This window comes from Typopeltis vanoorti, chromosome 3, assembly GCF_054136105.1.
Source record: "Typopeltis vanoorti isolate ZY-2024b chromosome 3, IOZ_Tvanoo_1.0, whole genome shotgun sequence".
NCBI lineage: Eukaryota > Metazoa > Arthropoda > Arachnida > Uropygi > Thelyphonidae > Typopeltis > Typopeltis vanoorti.
In genome coordinates, this window is record NC_143551.1 from 114180582 (window position 1) to 114199076 (window position 18495).

The 18495-nt window shown below is 34.6% G+C and overlaps 1 protein-coding gene across 1 annotated transcript in view; it reads right to left on the reverse strand.

Moving 5' to 3' along the window:
* Tbc1d22 (TBC1 domain family member 22) overlaps positions 1 to 18495 on the reverse strand; it is a 239663-nt gene that overhangs the window by 123503 nt on the left and 97665 nt on the right. Inside the window, exon 4 of the mRNA XM_090415889.1 lies at positions 16837 to 17010. Coding sequence (XP_090272015.1) covers positions 16837 to 17010 — 174 coding nt within the window. The remainder of the gene's footprint in view (positions 1 to 16836; positions 17011 to 18495) is intronic.

The following is an 18495-nucleotide window of genomic DNA, read 5'->3' on the forward strand; positions in this document are numbered from 1 at the left end:
TAATTCGCCATCTTTATTACAAGCCTGAATAGCTAAAATGTTCAATCTGGAGAACAGGTTACATATTCATTTTAGCTATTTATGCAAAGAATACAGCTGATTCTATTTTCTTGCCTATTTTTATATTTGTCGCAGAAAATATTTTCTTGTCTATTTCTGAATTTTTCACAGCAAATATTTCATTTGGTCACAAGATTATTGCAGAACTTGAAATGTCATTTGAATAAGTAATTAAGCTAAATATCTCCTATTTGAATACAACTTTTCTTACACGGTTCGTATAGATTATAAATACCAGGGGAAATTAGCAAACAATCCTATCAAATTGATTTAACATCGAACCATATTTCCTACATACTTCAATTCCATTTTGCAACTTATACATAAGCATAAGTTGCACAACAATTTTTTTTTCAACTATTTCTGTTTTCCTATATTGTGTATTCCAAATGAGTTATGTAAGTGTAAATCTTCCTGGCACAGTTCGGTAGGGAAATTTCTTTATACTTCACACATCTGGTTATATTTCCCCTTTTATGAATTGATGCAATGACAGTTTTACTACAACCATTTGAGATTTGATCCCTTGAGAGAACAAGGTGTTCTGTTTTCTCACCAACACTCTTCCTTCTATATATCAATGACCTCCAAGAAAATATACTCATGGTTTAATCCTTCATCCAAGCAAATAAAAATTTGCACATGAAGCAACTTCACGACTGAGCTACTTTTGTAGCTCAGCCACACAAGTTACTTCATGTGAAAATTTTTATAAGAATATAATTTCTTATATTCTTATATAAGAAATATAAGAAATAAAAAAATTTGAACATCTATCTCTAAGCCAGAGTATTTTAATAATAAGGTGCAACACCTTTTGACTACTTGTATATGGAAATATGACCTTGGCATTACTTCAACCATGGTATCACTTTTGGGTCTGGTTCCCACTGATGAGAGCTCAATAAGGATTAAAACTGGTCTGAGTAGTGGCCCTTCCCATAATGGACAGCATTATACTCATTATAAGGATACATGTTTTTGCATTATGAGATACTAAGGCAATTGATGTGAAGTCATTAGCTTCTATATAAGTAGCCCAGTCATAATGTTACTTCACACATAAATTATTTGCTTACACCTTGAAGGATTAAACCAAGAATATAATTTCTTGGCATCTTTAATTTATAGTATAACTAAGTGAAAAAACTTCCAACATCTATCAATGATCTACTTCAGCTGACCTCCAACCCAATACACAGTTTTGCAGATGACAGTACATTGCACTTCTCCCTTCATTTGATAAACCTTACTGTACACAAATCACTTCAACCTCCAGAACATCAACTACCTCTGCCTTCAATTCTGATCTCCAAGCCATCCTCCAATGGGGCTCAGATAACCTCGTCAATTTCAAATGTAGCAAAACCAAGTTTTGGCTTATTTCTCACAAAAAAAGAACCATTTTCTCCCAGTATTCCCTTTGACAACACTCAATTTCCAGACAAGATGAGATTTCTGTTCTTGGAATAACCCTGACATCAAGCCAATCCTGGCATGAACACATCATAACCACTGTCTCCTCAGCTTCTAAAAAACTAGGATTCTCTTTCACTCAAGATGTTACTTCACATCTGAACAGTTGTTAACCTTATACAAATCACAAATCTCCCCAGCTATGGAATACTGCTCTCACATTTCAGGTGGAGATCCTAAGAGCTCCCTCGAAGTGCTCGACTCAATACACAGGAGGGCAATTAGATTAATTAATAACCCATCACTTACCAACCTTACCAACTCACTCCTCCCACCTTCGCACATGCATTTGGGTCCTGCAATATGTGTATTCTATAAATATTTCTATGGCAAACGTTCATATGAAATATGCATCAATAATTCCCCCACTCAGTACTAAGTCCACTGGAACACATGCAGCTGCCACTCAACATACCTTCACAGAACACCTTGAAACCCACAGAACAAGTTTCGTTTTCTCCTCCTTCATCCCTGCTACTGCTGTATTGCGGAACAGTTTTCTCCCCCTTATGTGTTTCTCAAGGAATACAATACACAGGCTTTTAAATCAAAGGTAAACAAGTTTCTCCTTTCCTAATCCACTACCCATTTACAGCATTAACCTACCACAGGTTGATTAACTAACCTCTCATGTATGGTTTTTTTTTTTTTTTTTTTCATTTTAAAATAATATTGTTATTCACAGTAAAGTTATTTTATTATAGACAGCTGATAAATTTATTAAAAACATAGGTATTATTTCTGGGAAAACTCCCATGTTACTCCTCTTAAAAAATATTTTTATGACTATTTTGCCTGCTTTTGTTTAGGAGTGTCCCTGTTTTAATGTCATTGGCTTTTTACTCAAGAATTCTTAGGGCATTGCAGATGTAATTTTGAGACAAATATATTTAGCATAATAGAAGGAAATTCGCTCATACCTTTTCTTGGATGTTGTTGCCTGTCTTCTTTCTGATGTTATGGTGTTGAAAGGGGAGTGTGTGGGTGGGGGGGTGGGGGGGTGCTTAGGCAATGTGGGAGAATTCATTTGAAAAATCCCAGGTTTTTTGTATAATATATACATATATTATTTCTAAGGATGGGTGGAGCTTTTTTTGTAGGGCGGGAAGTTTTTTAGAGGAAGGGTTTATGGGAAAAGGGGGTCGGGGAGAGGGTTGACAGGGTGCGAGCTGTTTCGACCATGTGGCTCGTCGTCTGAACTCATGGAGGAACTGGATGCTATGTCATGTTGGCTTGGTGTTGTGTTGTGAAGCTTCCAACACTCAGAGATTATGTAGGGTCGGTGGACGTTAATTGAGTTCTTCACATTTTATGGCTATCGTTTCCGATATTCTAAGCATTGTTTTGTGGTCTTGTTTGTCTATTATGATGGCCTTGTCGATTTGCAGGTATGTTTTTGTTCAAGGGCATGAACTGCTATTTCTGTTTTCTCTGTACTTTGTATTCTATTTTTCTTTTTGATGTCGCATTTTTTAGTGTTTAAATGTTCTGGAATAGGGATGTTACAGTCACGGCAAGACTACAAATGTTCTTGTAGTCTTGCCTATAAAGACCTGATGGTAGAACCTGTATAGGTGATATCACAGTCTTTTTGGCACGGAAATTTGTAGACGACGTTGTGGTGCTCTAATATTTCTTTATTTATTTCGGACCCGATTTTTTAACACAATATGGATGGCATGAGTATTAAAAGGATTTTAAAAGGATACAAAGGATTAAACTTCGCGGTATCCCCAAAATACATACAAAACAAAGACATCATTATCAAAATCCAAGCAAAATTAGAGAATGACCCTAACAAAGAAACAATATTCCACAAAGTAAACATAAATAGTAAAATAATAATAAAACCCAACATTACTTCCCTTACAAAAAGCCCTATTATCATTAAAAAGAAACCCGAATATAATGATCACAAAAGCTGACAAAGGGGATGCAGTGGTCATCACAAACCAAACCAATTACCATAACAAAATACCAGCTATCTTAAATTACCAACACTTCTACCAAAAAATCCAAATTGACCCCACCCCCGACTTCATAAAACAAATCAACAACACCATACAAAGGCATGAACTGCTATTTCTGTTTTCCTTGTACTTTGTATTCTATTTTTGTTTTTGATGTCACGTTTTTTAGGGTTTAAATGTTCTGGAATAAGGATGTTACAGTCATGGAAGTGTTCTTGTAGTCTTGCCTATAAAGACCTATCTGCCATAAAATGTGATGCCGGGGGGAGGGAAGAGTGGAGCAGGAGTGATTCTATGTGTGAATATTTTAGACACACCCTAAAAAATCAAAACAAGATAGAAAAACAATGAAAAACATAACACCCTGCACCACACGTACCCCTTGTATGTTTGGACAAATCAAAACCAACAAAGACAGTTACCCGATACGGCCAATAGTCTCCTACAAAAACATCACCACCACAGCACCTTTATTGAAATTCGTCCAAACTTCTCAAACCATTAATTATAATGTCTAACTCCATGATAAAAAATACAGACGACCTTTTCAAAAAAATAAATAGCATAACCCTATCCCAGGAAGACATCCTCACTTCATTGGATGCAGCTTCATTATACACTAACGTGGACGTTCCCAGAACATTAGACATCATACACACACTACTACAGAAGACCACACCCTACACTCTCGTACAAAATTAACCTAATGATATTATAAATTTTAATAATCTCTGCAAACTTCTTCAAGTTCAACAACAACAACATGTATATTCAAATTTTCTGACTCCCTATGGGCCAAAACATTAGCGGACAACTAGCAGAATTATTCCTAGCACACATAGAATCACTCCTGCTCCACTCTCCCCCCCCCCCCCCGGCATCACCTTTTATGGCAGATACGTGGACGATATTCTGTGCATCGTAGAACCTACACACATCAACACCTTACAAGCGTCTCTAAACAGTTACAGTAACAGACTAAAATTCACCATAGAAACCAAACATAACAAATCCATCAATTTCTTAAACTAGACATTAATCAGAAAAAACAACAAAATAGCCAGGAAAATATACCACATACCCAAGTATATCGGAAACTACTTCAATTTCTACTCATACCATCCATATTCTGTTAAAAAAATCGGTCAATTGGTCATCCTATCATAATTCATAAATGCTTACAAGTTTTCAACTAACCATAATTATCTCAACACAGAAATAAAAAAACTAACACAGATTTTTAAAAATCTGCAACTATCCCACACAACTAATGAATTATGCAAACAGGACAGCAAAAACCCATCAAAACAACCCAACAACCAAAACAAACTTCCCAACACAAAAAGTTATCAAACTGCCATACACCCAGAACACATATAAAGCCTACAAATACATCTTCAAACATACTGACTACATATTCACCACAAACCAAAGATTGGCAAATCTTCTAAAACCCACTAAATCTCACACACACACACAAAGAAATATTAGAACACCACAACGTAGTCTACAAATTTCCCTGCCAAAAAGACTGTGATATCACCTATACAGGTTCTACCATCAGGTCTTTATGGGCAAGATTACAAGAACACTTCGGTGACTGTAACATCCCTATTCCAGAACATTTAAACACTAAAAAACACAACATCAAAAAGAAAAATAGATTACAAAGTACAGGGAAAACAGAAATAGCAGTTCACGCCCTTGAACAAAAACATACCCCGCAAATCGATGCCATTATAATAGACAGACAAGACAATGAAACAATGCTTAGAATATCGGAAACGATAGCCATAAAATGGGATGAGAACTCAATCAATGTCCACCAACCCTACATAATCTCCGAGCGTTGGAAGCTTCACAATATAAAAATTAGGTCACAACTCCGAACAATAGGCAATAACACAAACACTTCAAAGGCAGAAACACCAAGCCAACATGACATAGCATCCAGTTCCTCCATGAGTTCGGATGACGACCCACACGGCTGAAACGGCTCCCACCCCGTCAACCCTCTCCCCGGTCCCCCTTTTCTCATAAACCCTTCCCCTTCCTCTAAAAAAACAGTTGCTATTTTCAGCTTCCTTTTTCATCTTTTTCCCACCCTACAAAAAAAGCTCCACGCACCCTTAAAAATAATACAGTGGGTGATCGGTTAACGAACAGTTCGGACTGCGAACAAATCGGTCAACGAACACTTTCACGAAAGATTTTTATGTTCGGACAACAAACACATGTTCAGATAATGAACACCTCACAAGAAGCGACACTGTGTGTAAGATTTGTAGAACTGTATTTTACTGCCATCTATGAACGGTTTCTGGAACGAGACTTTGACAGTTGTATACATAACCTTTTTGTGTGCTAGTTGATTTCTGTTCTCTGAATTTTTGTAAGTGCTTTTCTGAACTTTTAATTTAAAAAAAAAAAAACTGATAATATTATGGGGCCTAAAAAGAGTGGAGTGCAAGAACTGTGCTCACCATAGAAACCAAGCAAGAGATAATAGCCAAGGTAGAGAGTGGGCAGAAGATGTCTGATGTTGCTAGGCAGTATGGCTTGAACAGGTCTACAGTAGGCACAATCTTAGCTAAGAAAGATATAATCAAGAAGACTCAAGCAGCTAAAGGAGTAACGAAAATCATGAAAATCATCTAAGAAACAAAGATGTGCAATCAATGAAAAAATGGAGAATTGCTTTTAGTTTCGATAAAAGAAAGGGAAATGAAAAGAGATGTAACTAGTATGACTATCATCAAGAGAAGGCTAGAAAAATTTTTGAAGAACTAAAGAAAGAAACTCCACATTCGTCACATGAGGAGATAGAATTCAAGGCTACCACTGGATGGTTTGCAAAGTTTAGAAGGAGATCTGGCATTAAACATGTGTTAATGCACGGTGAGTCTGCTTATGCAGATAAAGAAGAAGCTGAGAAGTTCTGTCTCAAATTTCAAGAATTCATTAAAAAATAAGAATATTGTCCACAACAAATTTTCAATTGTGATGAAACTGGTTTATTTTGGAAGCGCATGCCGAACCATACCTACATCACGAAAGATGAGAAAAATAAACCCATTATTATTATTATTATTATTCCGGGCAACTCCAAGGAGTCGACAGACTCATCGAGGGAGGCCCTAACATCATGTCAAGAACAACTATTCAACATTCACACAGTATCTATCATACCTTGCCTTGAACTCATTCATGGTCGTAGTACCCACAACAGACTCTGGAAGCTTATTCCACTCATTCACTACTCTCCAAGTAAAAAACCTAGCTCTAACACCCTTGTCAACCATGCTCTTGCCCAGCTTCCATTCATGGCCCCTAGTCCACCCACCACCAGTCATATTTTCAAAAATATTTTCTGGATCAATCTTATAGAAACCCTTCAGTAATTTGAATGTCTCAATCATATCACCCCTCCTTCGCCTATTGACCAATTTCTGCAACCCACAAATCTTCAACCTATTCTCATAAGGTTCATTCCACAGACCTGCTATCATCTTGGTCACTCGTCTCTGGATTCTCTCCACTTCCTCACCATCACGAAGAAACCCTGGTGCCCATAACTGGGCACAGTATTCCAGATGGGGTCTTATCAAGGCTTGATACAGAGGAACAACAACTTGTTTGTCTCTGCATGTTAAAGTATTTTTCAGAAGCCAAGTGATTTGGTGAGCTGTTTTAGTCACTTTTGCAATGTGCTCCCTAAACTTCAATTCCCTATCCACCAACACTCCCGAATCCCTGGCCTTATCAATCTCCTGGAGTACGGTTCCACCAATGCGATATACTGCTGCCATTCTTTTCACCCCAAAGTGCATAACCTTACACTTTGGCACATTAAATTGACATCCATTTTTCCTAGCCCAGTCCTCCAAATCATCCTGTAAAATTATGACATCCTGTGCACTCATAATTGCTCTACCCAACTTTGCATCATCAGCAAACAACTGAACACTTCCTCTCAAATCCTTTCCTATATCATTGATGAACAAATTGAAAAGCAGTGGTCCAAGAACAGAGCCCTGTGACACTCCACTAGTCACAAGCCGTCTTTTAGACTCCAATCCTGAATAAACAATTCTCTGGTATCTCTCCTTCAACCACCCTCCTATCCATCTCACCAACCCTATATCTATCCCCATCTGCTCAGTTTACTGATTAGGGTTCTATGTGGTATCCTATCAAAAGTCTTGGCAAGGTCCAGTAGTATTACTGTAAACCCATTATCCCTATCCAGTTCAGCCGTCACTGTGTTATAAAACATGAGCAAGTTACTGAGGCATGATCTACCCTTCACAAAACCATGTTGTTCCCCCATACAATATCCCATTTTCATCTATCCAATCCTGTATTCTTTTCCTGACTAATTTCTCTAAGACCTTGACAATGATTACTGATATGCTAATCAGCCGGTAATTTACAACAGCAGTCTTGGAACCACCTTTATGCAATGGAACTATTTTCCCCTCTTTCAACCCCCTCGGGACTAACCCAGACCCGAGACTCAAATTAAACAAAATGGTCAAGGGTACTGACAATTCTTTAGCTGCTTCTCGTACAACACGAGCTGGTATACCATCCAATCCCACAGATGTATTGACATTGAGGTTATGCAATAGACTACTCACCTCCACTTCATTCACCACAATTCCCATATAATCTACTGGTACATTCGTTTCTGCAATGTCACCACCTGGATGATATATTCTTGCAAAGTGCTCACTCAGTAACTCAACTATATCAACTGATTCAGTTACCTCCCTACCATCGGCATTCTTTAAAATCATTCTGCCACGTACATTTTTCCTCTTACTTGCTACATATCTAAAAAACTGTTTAGGATTCTCTTTAGCCTGCATGGCCAATGTTCTTTTGTAATCCTTTTTTGCTTTTTCTTACCACACTCGTTACCCTTCTGGCCTGCGCTTTATACCGTTCGTGTGCCTGCCGGTCACCTTTCTCCGATTGACATTACTTTTGGGAACTAACACTAGTGGTGATATGAAGCTTAAACCGCTTCTTGTCTATCACTCTGAGAACCCTAGAGCATTCAACAAAAATTCCATAATTAAAGAAAGACTGCCAGTGACGTGGAGATCGAATGAAAGGGCATGGGTCACACAGGTTCTTTTCAAAGAATGGCAGTTTAAAGTTTGTGCCTCAAGCATCACCTTCAGACCAATGAATTGCCATTGAAAGCACTGTTGCTATTGGACGATGCACAAGGACACCCAAAAGACCTTGAAGATGATTTGTTGGAAGACTTTCCCTGGCTGACAGTTTAGTTTCTGCCTCTAAATACCACTTCGTTGATTCAGCCAATCGAGCAGGAGGTTATTGCAGGTTTCAAGAAATTGTACACTCGCAGGCTGTTTTGTCGGTGTTTTGAAGCATGCCAGTTCTCCTCAATGATGACATTAAAAATGTTTTGGAAAGAAAAATTTGATATTCTTGAAGCTATCCGGCTCATTCAAAAGGCATGGTCAGAAGTCACTCAATGACAGTTGAATTCTGCTTGGTGAAAGCTGCGTCCATCCCTGAAAGAACATTCCCTGTATTCAGGGAGATGGAGATGATGTCCCTGAAATTATTAATGAAATTGTGACAACTGATAGAGATCTGGAATTGGAAGTGAATGAAGATGATATTGAAGAGCTCATAATGGAACATGAAAATGATCTGACGACAGCAGAACTCCAAGAACTCTTGAATGAAGAACACCAAGAAACTCAGCGAGATGTGTTTTCTTCAGAAAAAGAGGAAGACTAAATAGGACCAATGCTGACATCTGCTATTAAAGATCTTTGAAGAAGTAGGAGGATGTCAGAACAACTGTCTTAGAATGGCACCCAAACCAGGTTAAGGTCAATAGGCTTGGGGATCTCTACAACGACAATGCTATTAATCACTTCTGAAAAATCCTGAAGAAGAGAGAAAAGCAATTGTCATTGGACAGATTCATTAACGCCCCACAAACAAAGAAAAATCATGACTGATGAAAATGCAAGATTGTGTATGTATGTATTATTGTTATTATAAATAAATGTAGTAAGAAATTATATAATTATTTATTTTTTTGGGGGTCAGCAGAATGAATTAATCAAATTCCTATAAAAATTTATGGTAAATCGATGATCAGTTAACTAACAATTCGGGTAGCAAACATAGTCTTTGAACGGATTATGTTCGTTAACTGATCATCCTCTGTATATGTATATATTATACAAAAAAAACCAGGTTTTTTTCAAATTAATTCTCCCACATTGCCTAAGCCCTCCCCCCCCCCCCACTCCCCTTTCAACACCATAACAGCAGAAGTATACACACTGCAGAAAGAAGACAGACAACAACATCCTCCAAGAAAAGGTATGTGCAAATTTTCTATTATGCTACATATATTTGTCTCTAAAATACATCTGGAATGCCCTAAGAATTCATGAGTAAAAAGCCATCAAAACAGGGACACTCCTAAGCAAAAGCAGGTAAAAATTATTATTTTTATGGCTATGTAAAAATAATAATTATTAAAAACATTATATATTATATATATTTCTCCTGGTTAGAAATATATTAAAAATTATTTCTAACCAGGAGATATACCTTATGAATTAAGATACTTATAAATTAAGTGTATTATTCCTTCATAGAATGCCCCCTACTAAAGATTCTGCAAGTAGGTACTCTCAAAGATATGTCTTACTACTCTCCTTGAAAGACAAAGTAATTCCAATCTAGAAAAGGTGATACTATTTACCTCTCATTTCTAGTTGAACCTAAACCTACCAGGTATTCGCTGGTTGTTTAAAATAAATAATTAAATCACGAACTCTCAAATAACATTTTTTTTTTTGCATGACTAGCAAATCATCATCATTCTTCTTACTTACAAAATCAGACGCTATTTAAAAAAATATTTAACAAGATCAATTTTTTTTTGTTTTACTGACAATTGTAATTCAAAATAAAATGAATTTATGATCTTATTTTTCATACACCTTCAACAGGTGCGCAGTTGTAATATAGTACTGGCATAAGCTTATTTTAACAATTCACAATATGAATGAATTTGCTTAGTGTAATTAAATATGTGAATGTTCTACATAATAAAGAGGATTTTGAATACCATTATTTAAGAAATATAATTATCTTGCAAATATGAGCATGTGACTGACATATCATGAATAGTGAGTCTAGTTCTAGCAAGTGTTAACTACTTTCTTGTCTTCTTCATGAATTTTATTATTTGTCTTTACTACCAAACTATTTTTTTATGGATAAGAATGATAAACAAAAGGAAAGTAAGATGTGCTTCCCAAGACAAATGGCTCAAGTAATTCAGGTGTATTATGAAGACAAAGTTGCATTTTGTAATGTATGTAAAAATATCAGCAGTAACTCCATGTTACTACAAAGTTTCAAGAACCTTTCAAAGTGGTGAAATTTAAGTTTCATGAGGTACCCAATTCTCACAAAAAATGCTGTGACAGACTTGGCCAGAAATTACCCAGAAAACACACCTCTAGTGCTTGACAAAGAGAGATGAATTCTAAAATGTTTGAACACCTTAAGAGCCTTTCTAGTATAGCCTATTATATAGCTAATTTCAATAAACCATTAATTAACTTCAAAAGCTTAATAGCTTAATGTAGATACAGTTCCAATCCAAGTAGTAAAACAATACCAAAATAACGTGAATGCAAAGAATTTGTGTCAGTTATTGCTGATATCATTAAACAAGAATTAAGGAAATCAAGCACTCCAGTAGAGCAAGGTTTCATCTAGATGCTTCTACAGATACTTCAAATGGGAGGAACTCATCCTTTATATGAGATATATATATATAGATAAAAATTGAAAGATGAACTTGCTTTCACAATTCCTTTCCAAAATTCAAAAGCTGCAGAACACTGATACATCAGAGAGTAAAATGAACAAGTTCTTGGCACAGAAAAAAACTAGCAACTGTTAACAAGCACTGGGCTAGTGGCAGGAATTGCCAGATCCAGGTCTTATATCAACATACTGTATCATCCATAATTTGGTATATAGCTGTTTCAGTTTCTATGAAAGATGATTCCTTTGTTATTGAAACAGTAAAAAAAATTATATGCCAGAATTCAAATTAATAAAAGAAAGTTGAAAGTTTATTCACTTGGTTAGACTATAATAAATTTAGTTTAATCCTTTATCCAAGTGTGAGCAAACAAAGTTTGCACCTGAAAATATCTTCAGGACTGAATATGGTGTTGTATTACCTTACTGGGGTAAGGTAGTACAACACTGGAAAACTCGTAGCAAAAGTGGACCAAGCTAACAACACTCCTATCCCAGTATCTCTCATAATGCAAAACACATCTCCTTGCAGATATGTATAATGTTATGCATTAAGAGATTGGACACTACCAAGACTAGTTTCGACCTTTATTGAGGTCTCTTCAGTGGGAGCCAGGTCCAGATAGTGGAGATACCAGGCAGAAGCAATAGCTAGGTCATCTTTACCTATAGGAGTTGCCAAAAGGTGTGCCACCTTTTTTTATTAAATTACTCTGGATTTAGAGAAAAATGTTGAAAGTTTATTTTTCACTTAGTTAGACTATAATAAATTTAGTTTAATACTTTATCCAAGTGTGAGCAAACAAGGTTTGTGCCTGAAAATATCTTCAGGACTGAATATAGTGTTGTACTACCTTACTGGGGTAAGGTAGTACAACACTGGGCAACTCTTAGCAAAGGTAGACCAAGCTAACAACACTCCTATCCCAGTATCTTCCATAATGCAAAACACATTTCCTTGCGGATATGTATAATGTTATGCATTATGAGATTGGCCACTACCCAGCTTGGTCCACCTTTGCTACGAGTTGCCCAGTGTTGTAGTGGTCAATCCCTTAATGCATAACATTATACATATCTGCAAGGAGATGTGTTTTGCATTATGGGAGATACTGGGATAGGAGTGTTGTTAGCTTGGTCCACCTTTGCTACGAGTTGCCCAGTGTTGTTACCTTACTCCAGTAAGGTAGTACAACACCATATTCAGTCCTGAAGATATTTTCAGGCACAAACTTTGTTTGCTCACACTTAGATAAAGGATTAAACTAAATTTATTATAATAAAAGAAAGATTAAGATTTAGGGTAAATAAAAACCGCAAAAATCCTTTCATCTATTATTTTTTTTTCCCGATATTTGAATAACTCTTGATGCATTCAGTAATGCCTAATAGAATGAGATCGCAGACTATTTATGTATTAACAACTACCCTGAAATGGATGCATTTTGAGGGAATACACAATGCAAAAGTACATAATGCTGCATGACCAAACACGTTAGAGAAAATGAAGACATACTCCTGTGCAATAAAAATCCATTTTACTTAAATTGTTTAACTTTATTTAAGCAATTATCACCAACTTTTCAAAGAGCAAACTGCAAACAAACTAATTAATTAAAAAAAAAAAAAAAAAAAAAAAATGCATACATAAATAAATAACATATGAAGAGCATCTTGAATATTGAAAGAAATGAAACTTGACATTATTTCAGAGGAAATTTTTAGGTAACAAATAATCTAGGTAATACAATGGTGTTCTGATAATGCATAGAGAGTTATTCAAATATTGAAAAAAAAAAAAAACTAATAAATGAAAGAATAACATTTGTTAAAAAGTTTTGGTGAAAATGAATTGGTTAGGTAACAAAAAAACAGTCTATAACCTAGACTGTTATACAATGGTGTTCTGGTAATGCATAGAGAGTTACTCAAATATTGAAAAAAAAAAAAAACTTATAAATGAAAGAATAACATTTGTTAAAACGTTTTGATGAAAATGAATTAGAAATTGCTAAAATCTGGAAATTTAAGCTGTTGTATCATCAAGTATTGAGGTTAAAATGTAATATAATTGAATTCCAATGTAATATATAATTGAATTCCTCCATTCTGAATGGTTTATGGAATACATACGAATGGCTGTTCCCTATTTATTCCAAATAAATCTGTGTGTAAGTGATATTTTGCAAACAGGAAAAGACATAGTGGAGGACATGAGAAGCCCTTATGTAAATAAACTGTAAGGTCAGTATGATTTCCTTTCAGGTGTGTATACATCTGAAAGGAAATCATACAGAAAGGATATCTCTGTACAGTTATATGTAAGGTGTATTAAGAGTAAAGAATGTATTACTTTTTTGTCATCAAAATATTTCTCAGTTTTTAAAATATCACTTATAAAATATTTATATAAATTACACCAATACTATAGGTGAGTAATTTTTGGTGTGGCTAGTAGAGTTAAGCTGTATTTCTGGAGCTCTGTTTATTATCATTGAATATCAATATATGGTAATGAAACCAATGTGCTTGATTTCACTGTCTTATCCTATTACTATATGAAGTGTTTCTGCTTAGTCAGAAAGTTAATTATACCAGAGAAGAAATTCAATTCTTGTTTTAATCCTCTGCCCAAGGACAGTGTTGAAACCAAGTGCAGTGTTGAAACCAGTGTTGAAAATACTTCAAGTGCAAATAAATTTGCATGTAAAGTATTTTCAACACTGGTCTACTCATATATGGAAGCTGTTGACCTCACATCAAATGCCTAAGTATCCCATAATGCAAAGCACACTTCCTATCAGATTGTATATTGCTATGCATTATGAGACGTATCACTATCCAGACCAGTTTCAACTCTTACTAAGAGAAATCTCCTCAATAAGAGTTAGACCCAAAAAGAAACAGATTAAATCAATGTAGAAATCAAATTTTTCCATATACAAGTATAGAAAATATATATCACTTTATTATTAAAATACTCTGATTCAGAGATAATTTTAGAAAGTTGGTCCACTTGCTTACAAAGCTAACATATATTAGACAAAAAAACTATATTCATGTTTTAATTCTTTGTCCAAGCATAAGCAAAGGTTGCAAGTGAAGTATCTTCACAAATAGTCTACTTAACTTCACATCAAATGCCAATAATAGACATTATGGGAAAGGTCACTACTCAAACTGGTTTTGATCTTTATTTGAGGTCTTGTGAATATCGTATATCAGTACACACATCTGAAAGTGTATACTGATATACAATATTCACAAAACCTCAAATAAAAATCAAAACCAGTTTGAGTAGTGACCTTTCCCATAATGTGCAGCAATAATACATCTTCATCTAAAAAGTAGGTGCAGTGTGTGTTATCTGATACTTAGACAATTGATATGAGGTCAACGCTTTGTGCATAAGTAGATCAGTTGTAAAGATATATTTCACACACAAATTTAATTTGCTTATGCTTGGGCAAAGAATTAAAAGAATACAGTAATATAATTTTTTATCTAGTATAATTACCCTATTATTATATGTTACAAAAATATAATATGTAAAAGATAATGAACAAAATGGAAATGTTTGTAAACAGCATTCACCATCTAATTATAAATGAAGAAAAATTTCAAATCAAAACAACAGACCAATGTAGGAAAAATTGATTGAAAGAAAAGACTTCAAAAATTAAATATAAAAAAAGGGGAAAGATAAAAAGCAAAAAACAGTATTAAAACAAATTGCATAGCTTTGCAAAAATTCACTAATTATGCACTTTCTCAATATAACAAATAGTAATCACCACCATGTTCTGATTATGCTGTCCTATCACTGTTATATATTACAAAAAAAAAAGATACAATATGTGTAGCGAAACATTCCCATTTTATACGCTTTTTTTTAAACTTGAATCTATCTAGAAAGGATGCAAATTTGTAGTACATCAGTACCATGGGAAGAGCTAAGGTCTAGATCAGGGATTGGCAACCTTTTCTGACTCGCTGGCCACAAGCGTTTAATTAAGAGAAAACAGTGAGTGAAAAAAAAAATTAAGTTATCAATTTTTATTATATCAATCTTAAAAAAAAACACAAATTATTATTTTTATGGCTATTTAGCCTATTTTTGTTTAGAGGAATAAAATGGGAATTTTCACAGAAATAATACCTACTTTAAAAAACACAGAAATATTTCGAGTACCAGATATGAAACAAGCATAAAAATGAAACTCAATGAAAAATTATTATCACATAAAAACAAAGTTATATAGTTTATGCATCACAATATGTGTGTCTCACTGCTTAATGCGAGTGTTTTCCCTTAGTCAAATTATCTATATCCACTTTATAACTTGATGTGCAAATTCGAATCGAAGCATGCAAATGTTCATCAGTCAGTCGAGAAGCAAATTTATTTTTTCTAAAACTCATGGCAGAAAATGCTTGTTCACAAATGTATGTGCTTCCAAATCCGACTATCATCTTCTTCACGAAACTGATTAATCCTTCAAAGTTTTTCGTAAGCATCGATAAAATTTTGGATATTTTCTAATGAAAATGCATTCTTTAATGTTTCATTGTGTTGTAATTCCAAAACTTCCATCTGTAGTTCATTTGGTACGTCATCAATGTCGACATTAAAAGGGTTCAAAAATAATCGCATTTTAATGCTATTTTTATGAAAATCCACAAATCTTGTTGAAAATTCCATTTGTAAATCTCCAATAATACCAACAAAAGTTTCCTTTTGTGTTTGCCATTCAACTGTAGATGTCGATTTACAACATGTATAATGATGCAGAATTTCTTCCATCATGTGTTTCTTCAACAGACATAGTTGGCAACTGCAAAAGTGTGCCAAAATCTCAGTTGTCATTAGACGAAGTCGCATTTGTTATCCGTGATGACTCATGATGACTCACACGGTTGACTCGCGCCAAGTTGCACGGCGATATCATGAAGTAAAGGCATAAAAATTATTTTTAATTTATTATTCATATAAAAAAATGTATTATTTAAATAATTCAACATACGGGCCACGTGTCATGTAAGTACAGTAAACCTTTTATGGGCCCAAAAATGCACATTTGGGCCACATGCGGCCCCTGGTCTAGATAATCCAGAAAATCTGCTCTAGAAATCACGAAGCAACTTTTTAGTCACTTCAAGACCTCCAATAACCAGGGTGGCAATGTTGGTGGTCTCACACTGGACAACAAAATTAATCTACTAATGACTAACGTCTGTAAGCATTTTATACTTATATAAAACAAAAATTACTTATAGCTTATAAAACATCTTATATTGAAACTGCTCGTAAAACAGCAATTTGTATGCATTGATTCACTACAGAAGAATACATACAAATATCTTAAAAATACTGTTGACCAATCAATTAGATTTTGATGATTTCACATTTAAGTAATAATTTAATAATTCAAATCTAGCAGCATTAATTAAGAGTAACAATATTATCACAAATAACCTTTTATACCTTTCTGTATAGCTAATCGTTGCATGGCTGCTGCTCGAACTTCTGGAGAACCACAGACACTACCTGAACTAGAAGAATCACTCCTACATGTTGCTATGCTGCGTGCACCTTTACTGTGGTTGCTGATCACAGTCATAGCTGTAGATTGGGCCACTTTTGGATGAATTTTTACATCTGAAAAGAACATATATATATATATCACACAAAGTACACACAAATGATTCAAGAACATAAAGACTAAGACACTGATGAAAGTTTTTTCTTATCTTAGTCAGGGAAAAAAGAAAAGTCTTATTGACTACATTATTGTTAAAGATATCACTATCATCATGCTGGTTCAGGATATGGGGGATGTGAAATGAAGGTGATCATCACTTTGTTTTAAGGAAAATAAAAATACATAAGAGGGTTTTAAAAATGACTAAACCTGAGCAGCTTTAGGGGTGAACTATAGACAACTATACAAATATTATTTAAAAAAAATGAAATAATCTGAAAACAAGAACCACACCCAGGAGTCTCAGCAGTAAACTCTGAGGAAAACTTTGATTCAGTTAAGCAGGCATGTGATGAAGTTAGATATGAAATTACAGAGGCAGTTTGGAGAAAATAAAGTATATCAAATGTTACTAGCAAAGTAAGTTAGCAGATACCTGAGAGAGTATAAAGTAAAATACAAAAGAACCAAGCCATGTGTAAAAGTAGATAAACAAAAATGATGGGGAAGACTGGTAAGAAAATATTCAAGTAAATTGCAGTGCATACCACTACTTGAGACAGAAAAAGAAACCTGAAATGTGGAGATACAGCTGAAGTAGATGATATTCGACAAGAAATTTTAAAATATTAGAAATTCATTTGAAATTCTAAGATATAAAAGTTTTACAGTGGATACACTGCAATTCAGAAAGTATGGTCAGAAGGTTGAATTCTGGATGAGTGGAGTTGGGTCCTCATAGTTCCCATCTGTAAACAGGGAAATAAAACTAAATGTGAAAATTTCAGAGGAATTTCTCTACAAAGTATTCTAAGTAAAATTCATGCAAGCATACTTGAGAAGAGGCTAAAAAAAAAATAAAAAAATAAAAAAATAAAAAAAAACTGTGGAAGAAAACCTTGGAGAAGAACAAGCTGGGTTCAGGCCAAATAAAAGTTGACACGGTCATGTTTTCACTTTATACTACAAATAGTTGAGAAAACACAAAAATATAACAAGGATCTGTAATTAAATCTTGTAGATCAGGAAAAAGCATACAAACAAGGTGGCAAGAGAAAAGTTTTTCAAAATGCTATAAATTATATGGGATAAATAGGACATTATGTACAGCAATACGTAGTCTAAATTTAAGTTCTAAGTCAGTAGTTAAAATTAAAGTACAAGAAGACAGTTTGACGTAAAAATCAGATTTAGACAAGGAAGCACACTATCACCGCTCTTATTCATCATCTATATGGATTGTATTATGAAAGAAAGTGATATTGCACTTAATATTAGAATCAGAGATATCGAACTTAACTCCTTACTTTATACATGTTATACTCCTAAATAAATCCACTTCAAGTCCCCAGGGTTCTTTAACTAAACTGAATATCAGCCGTAACAAATTTGGTACAAAATTTAGCAATAAAAAGACCAAAACGGATGGGAACATGAAACTC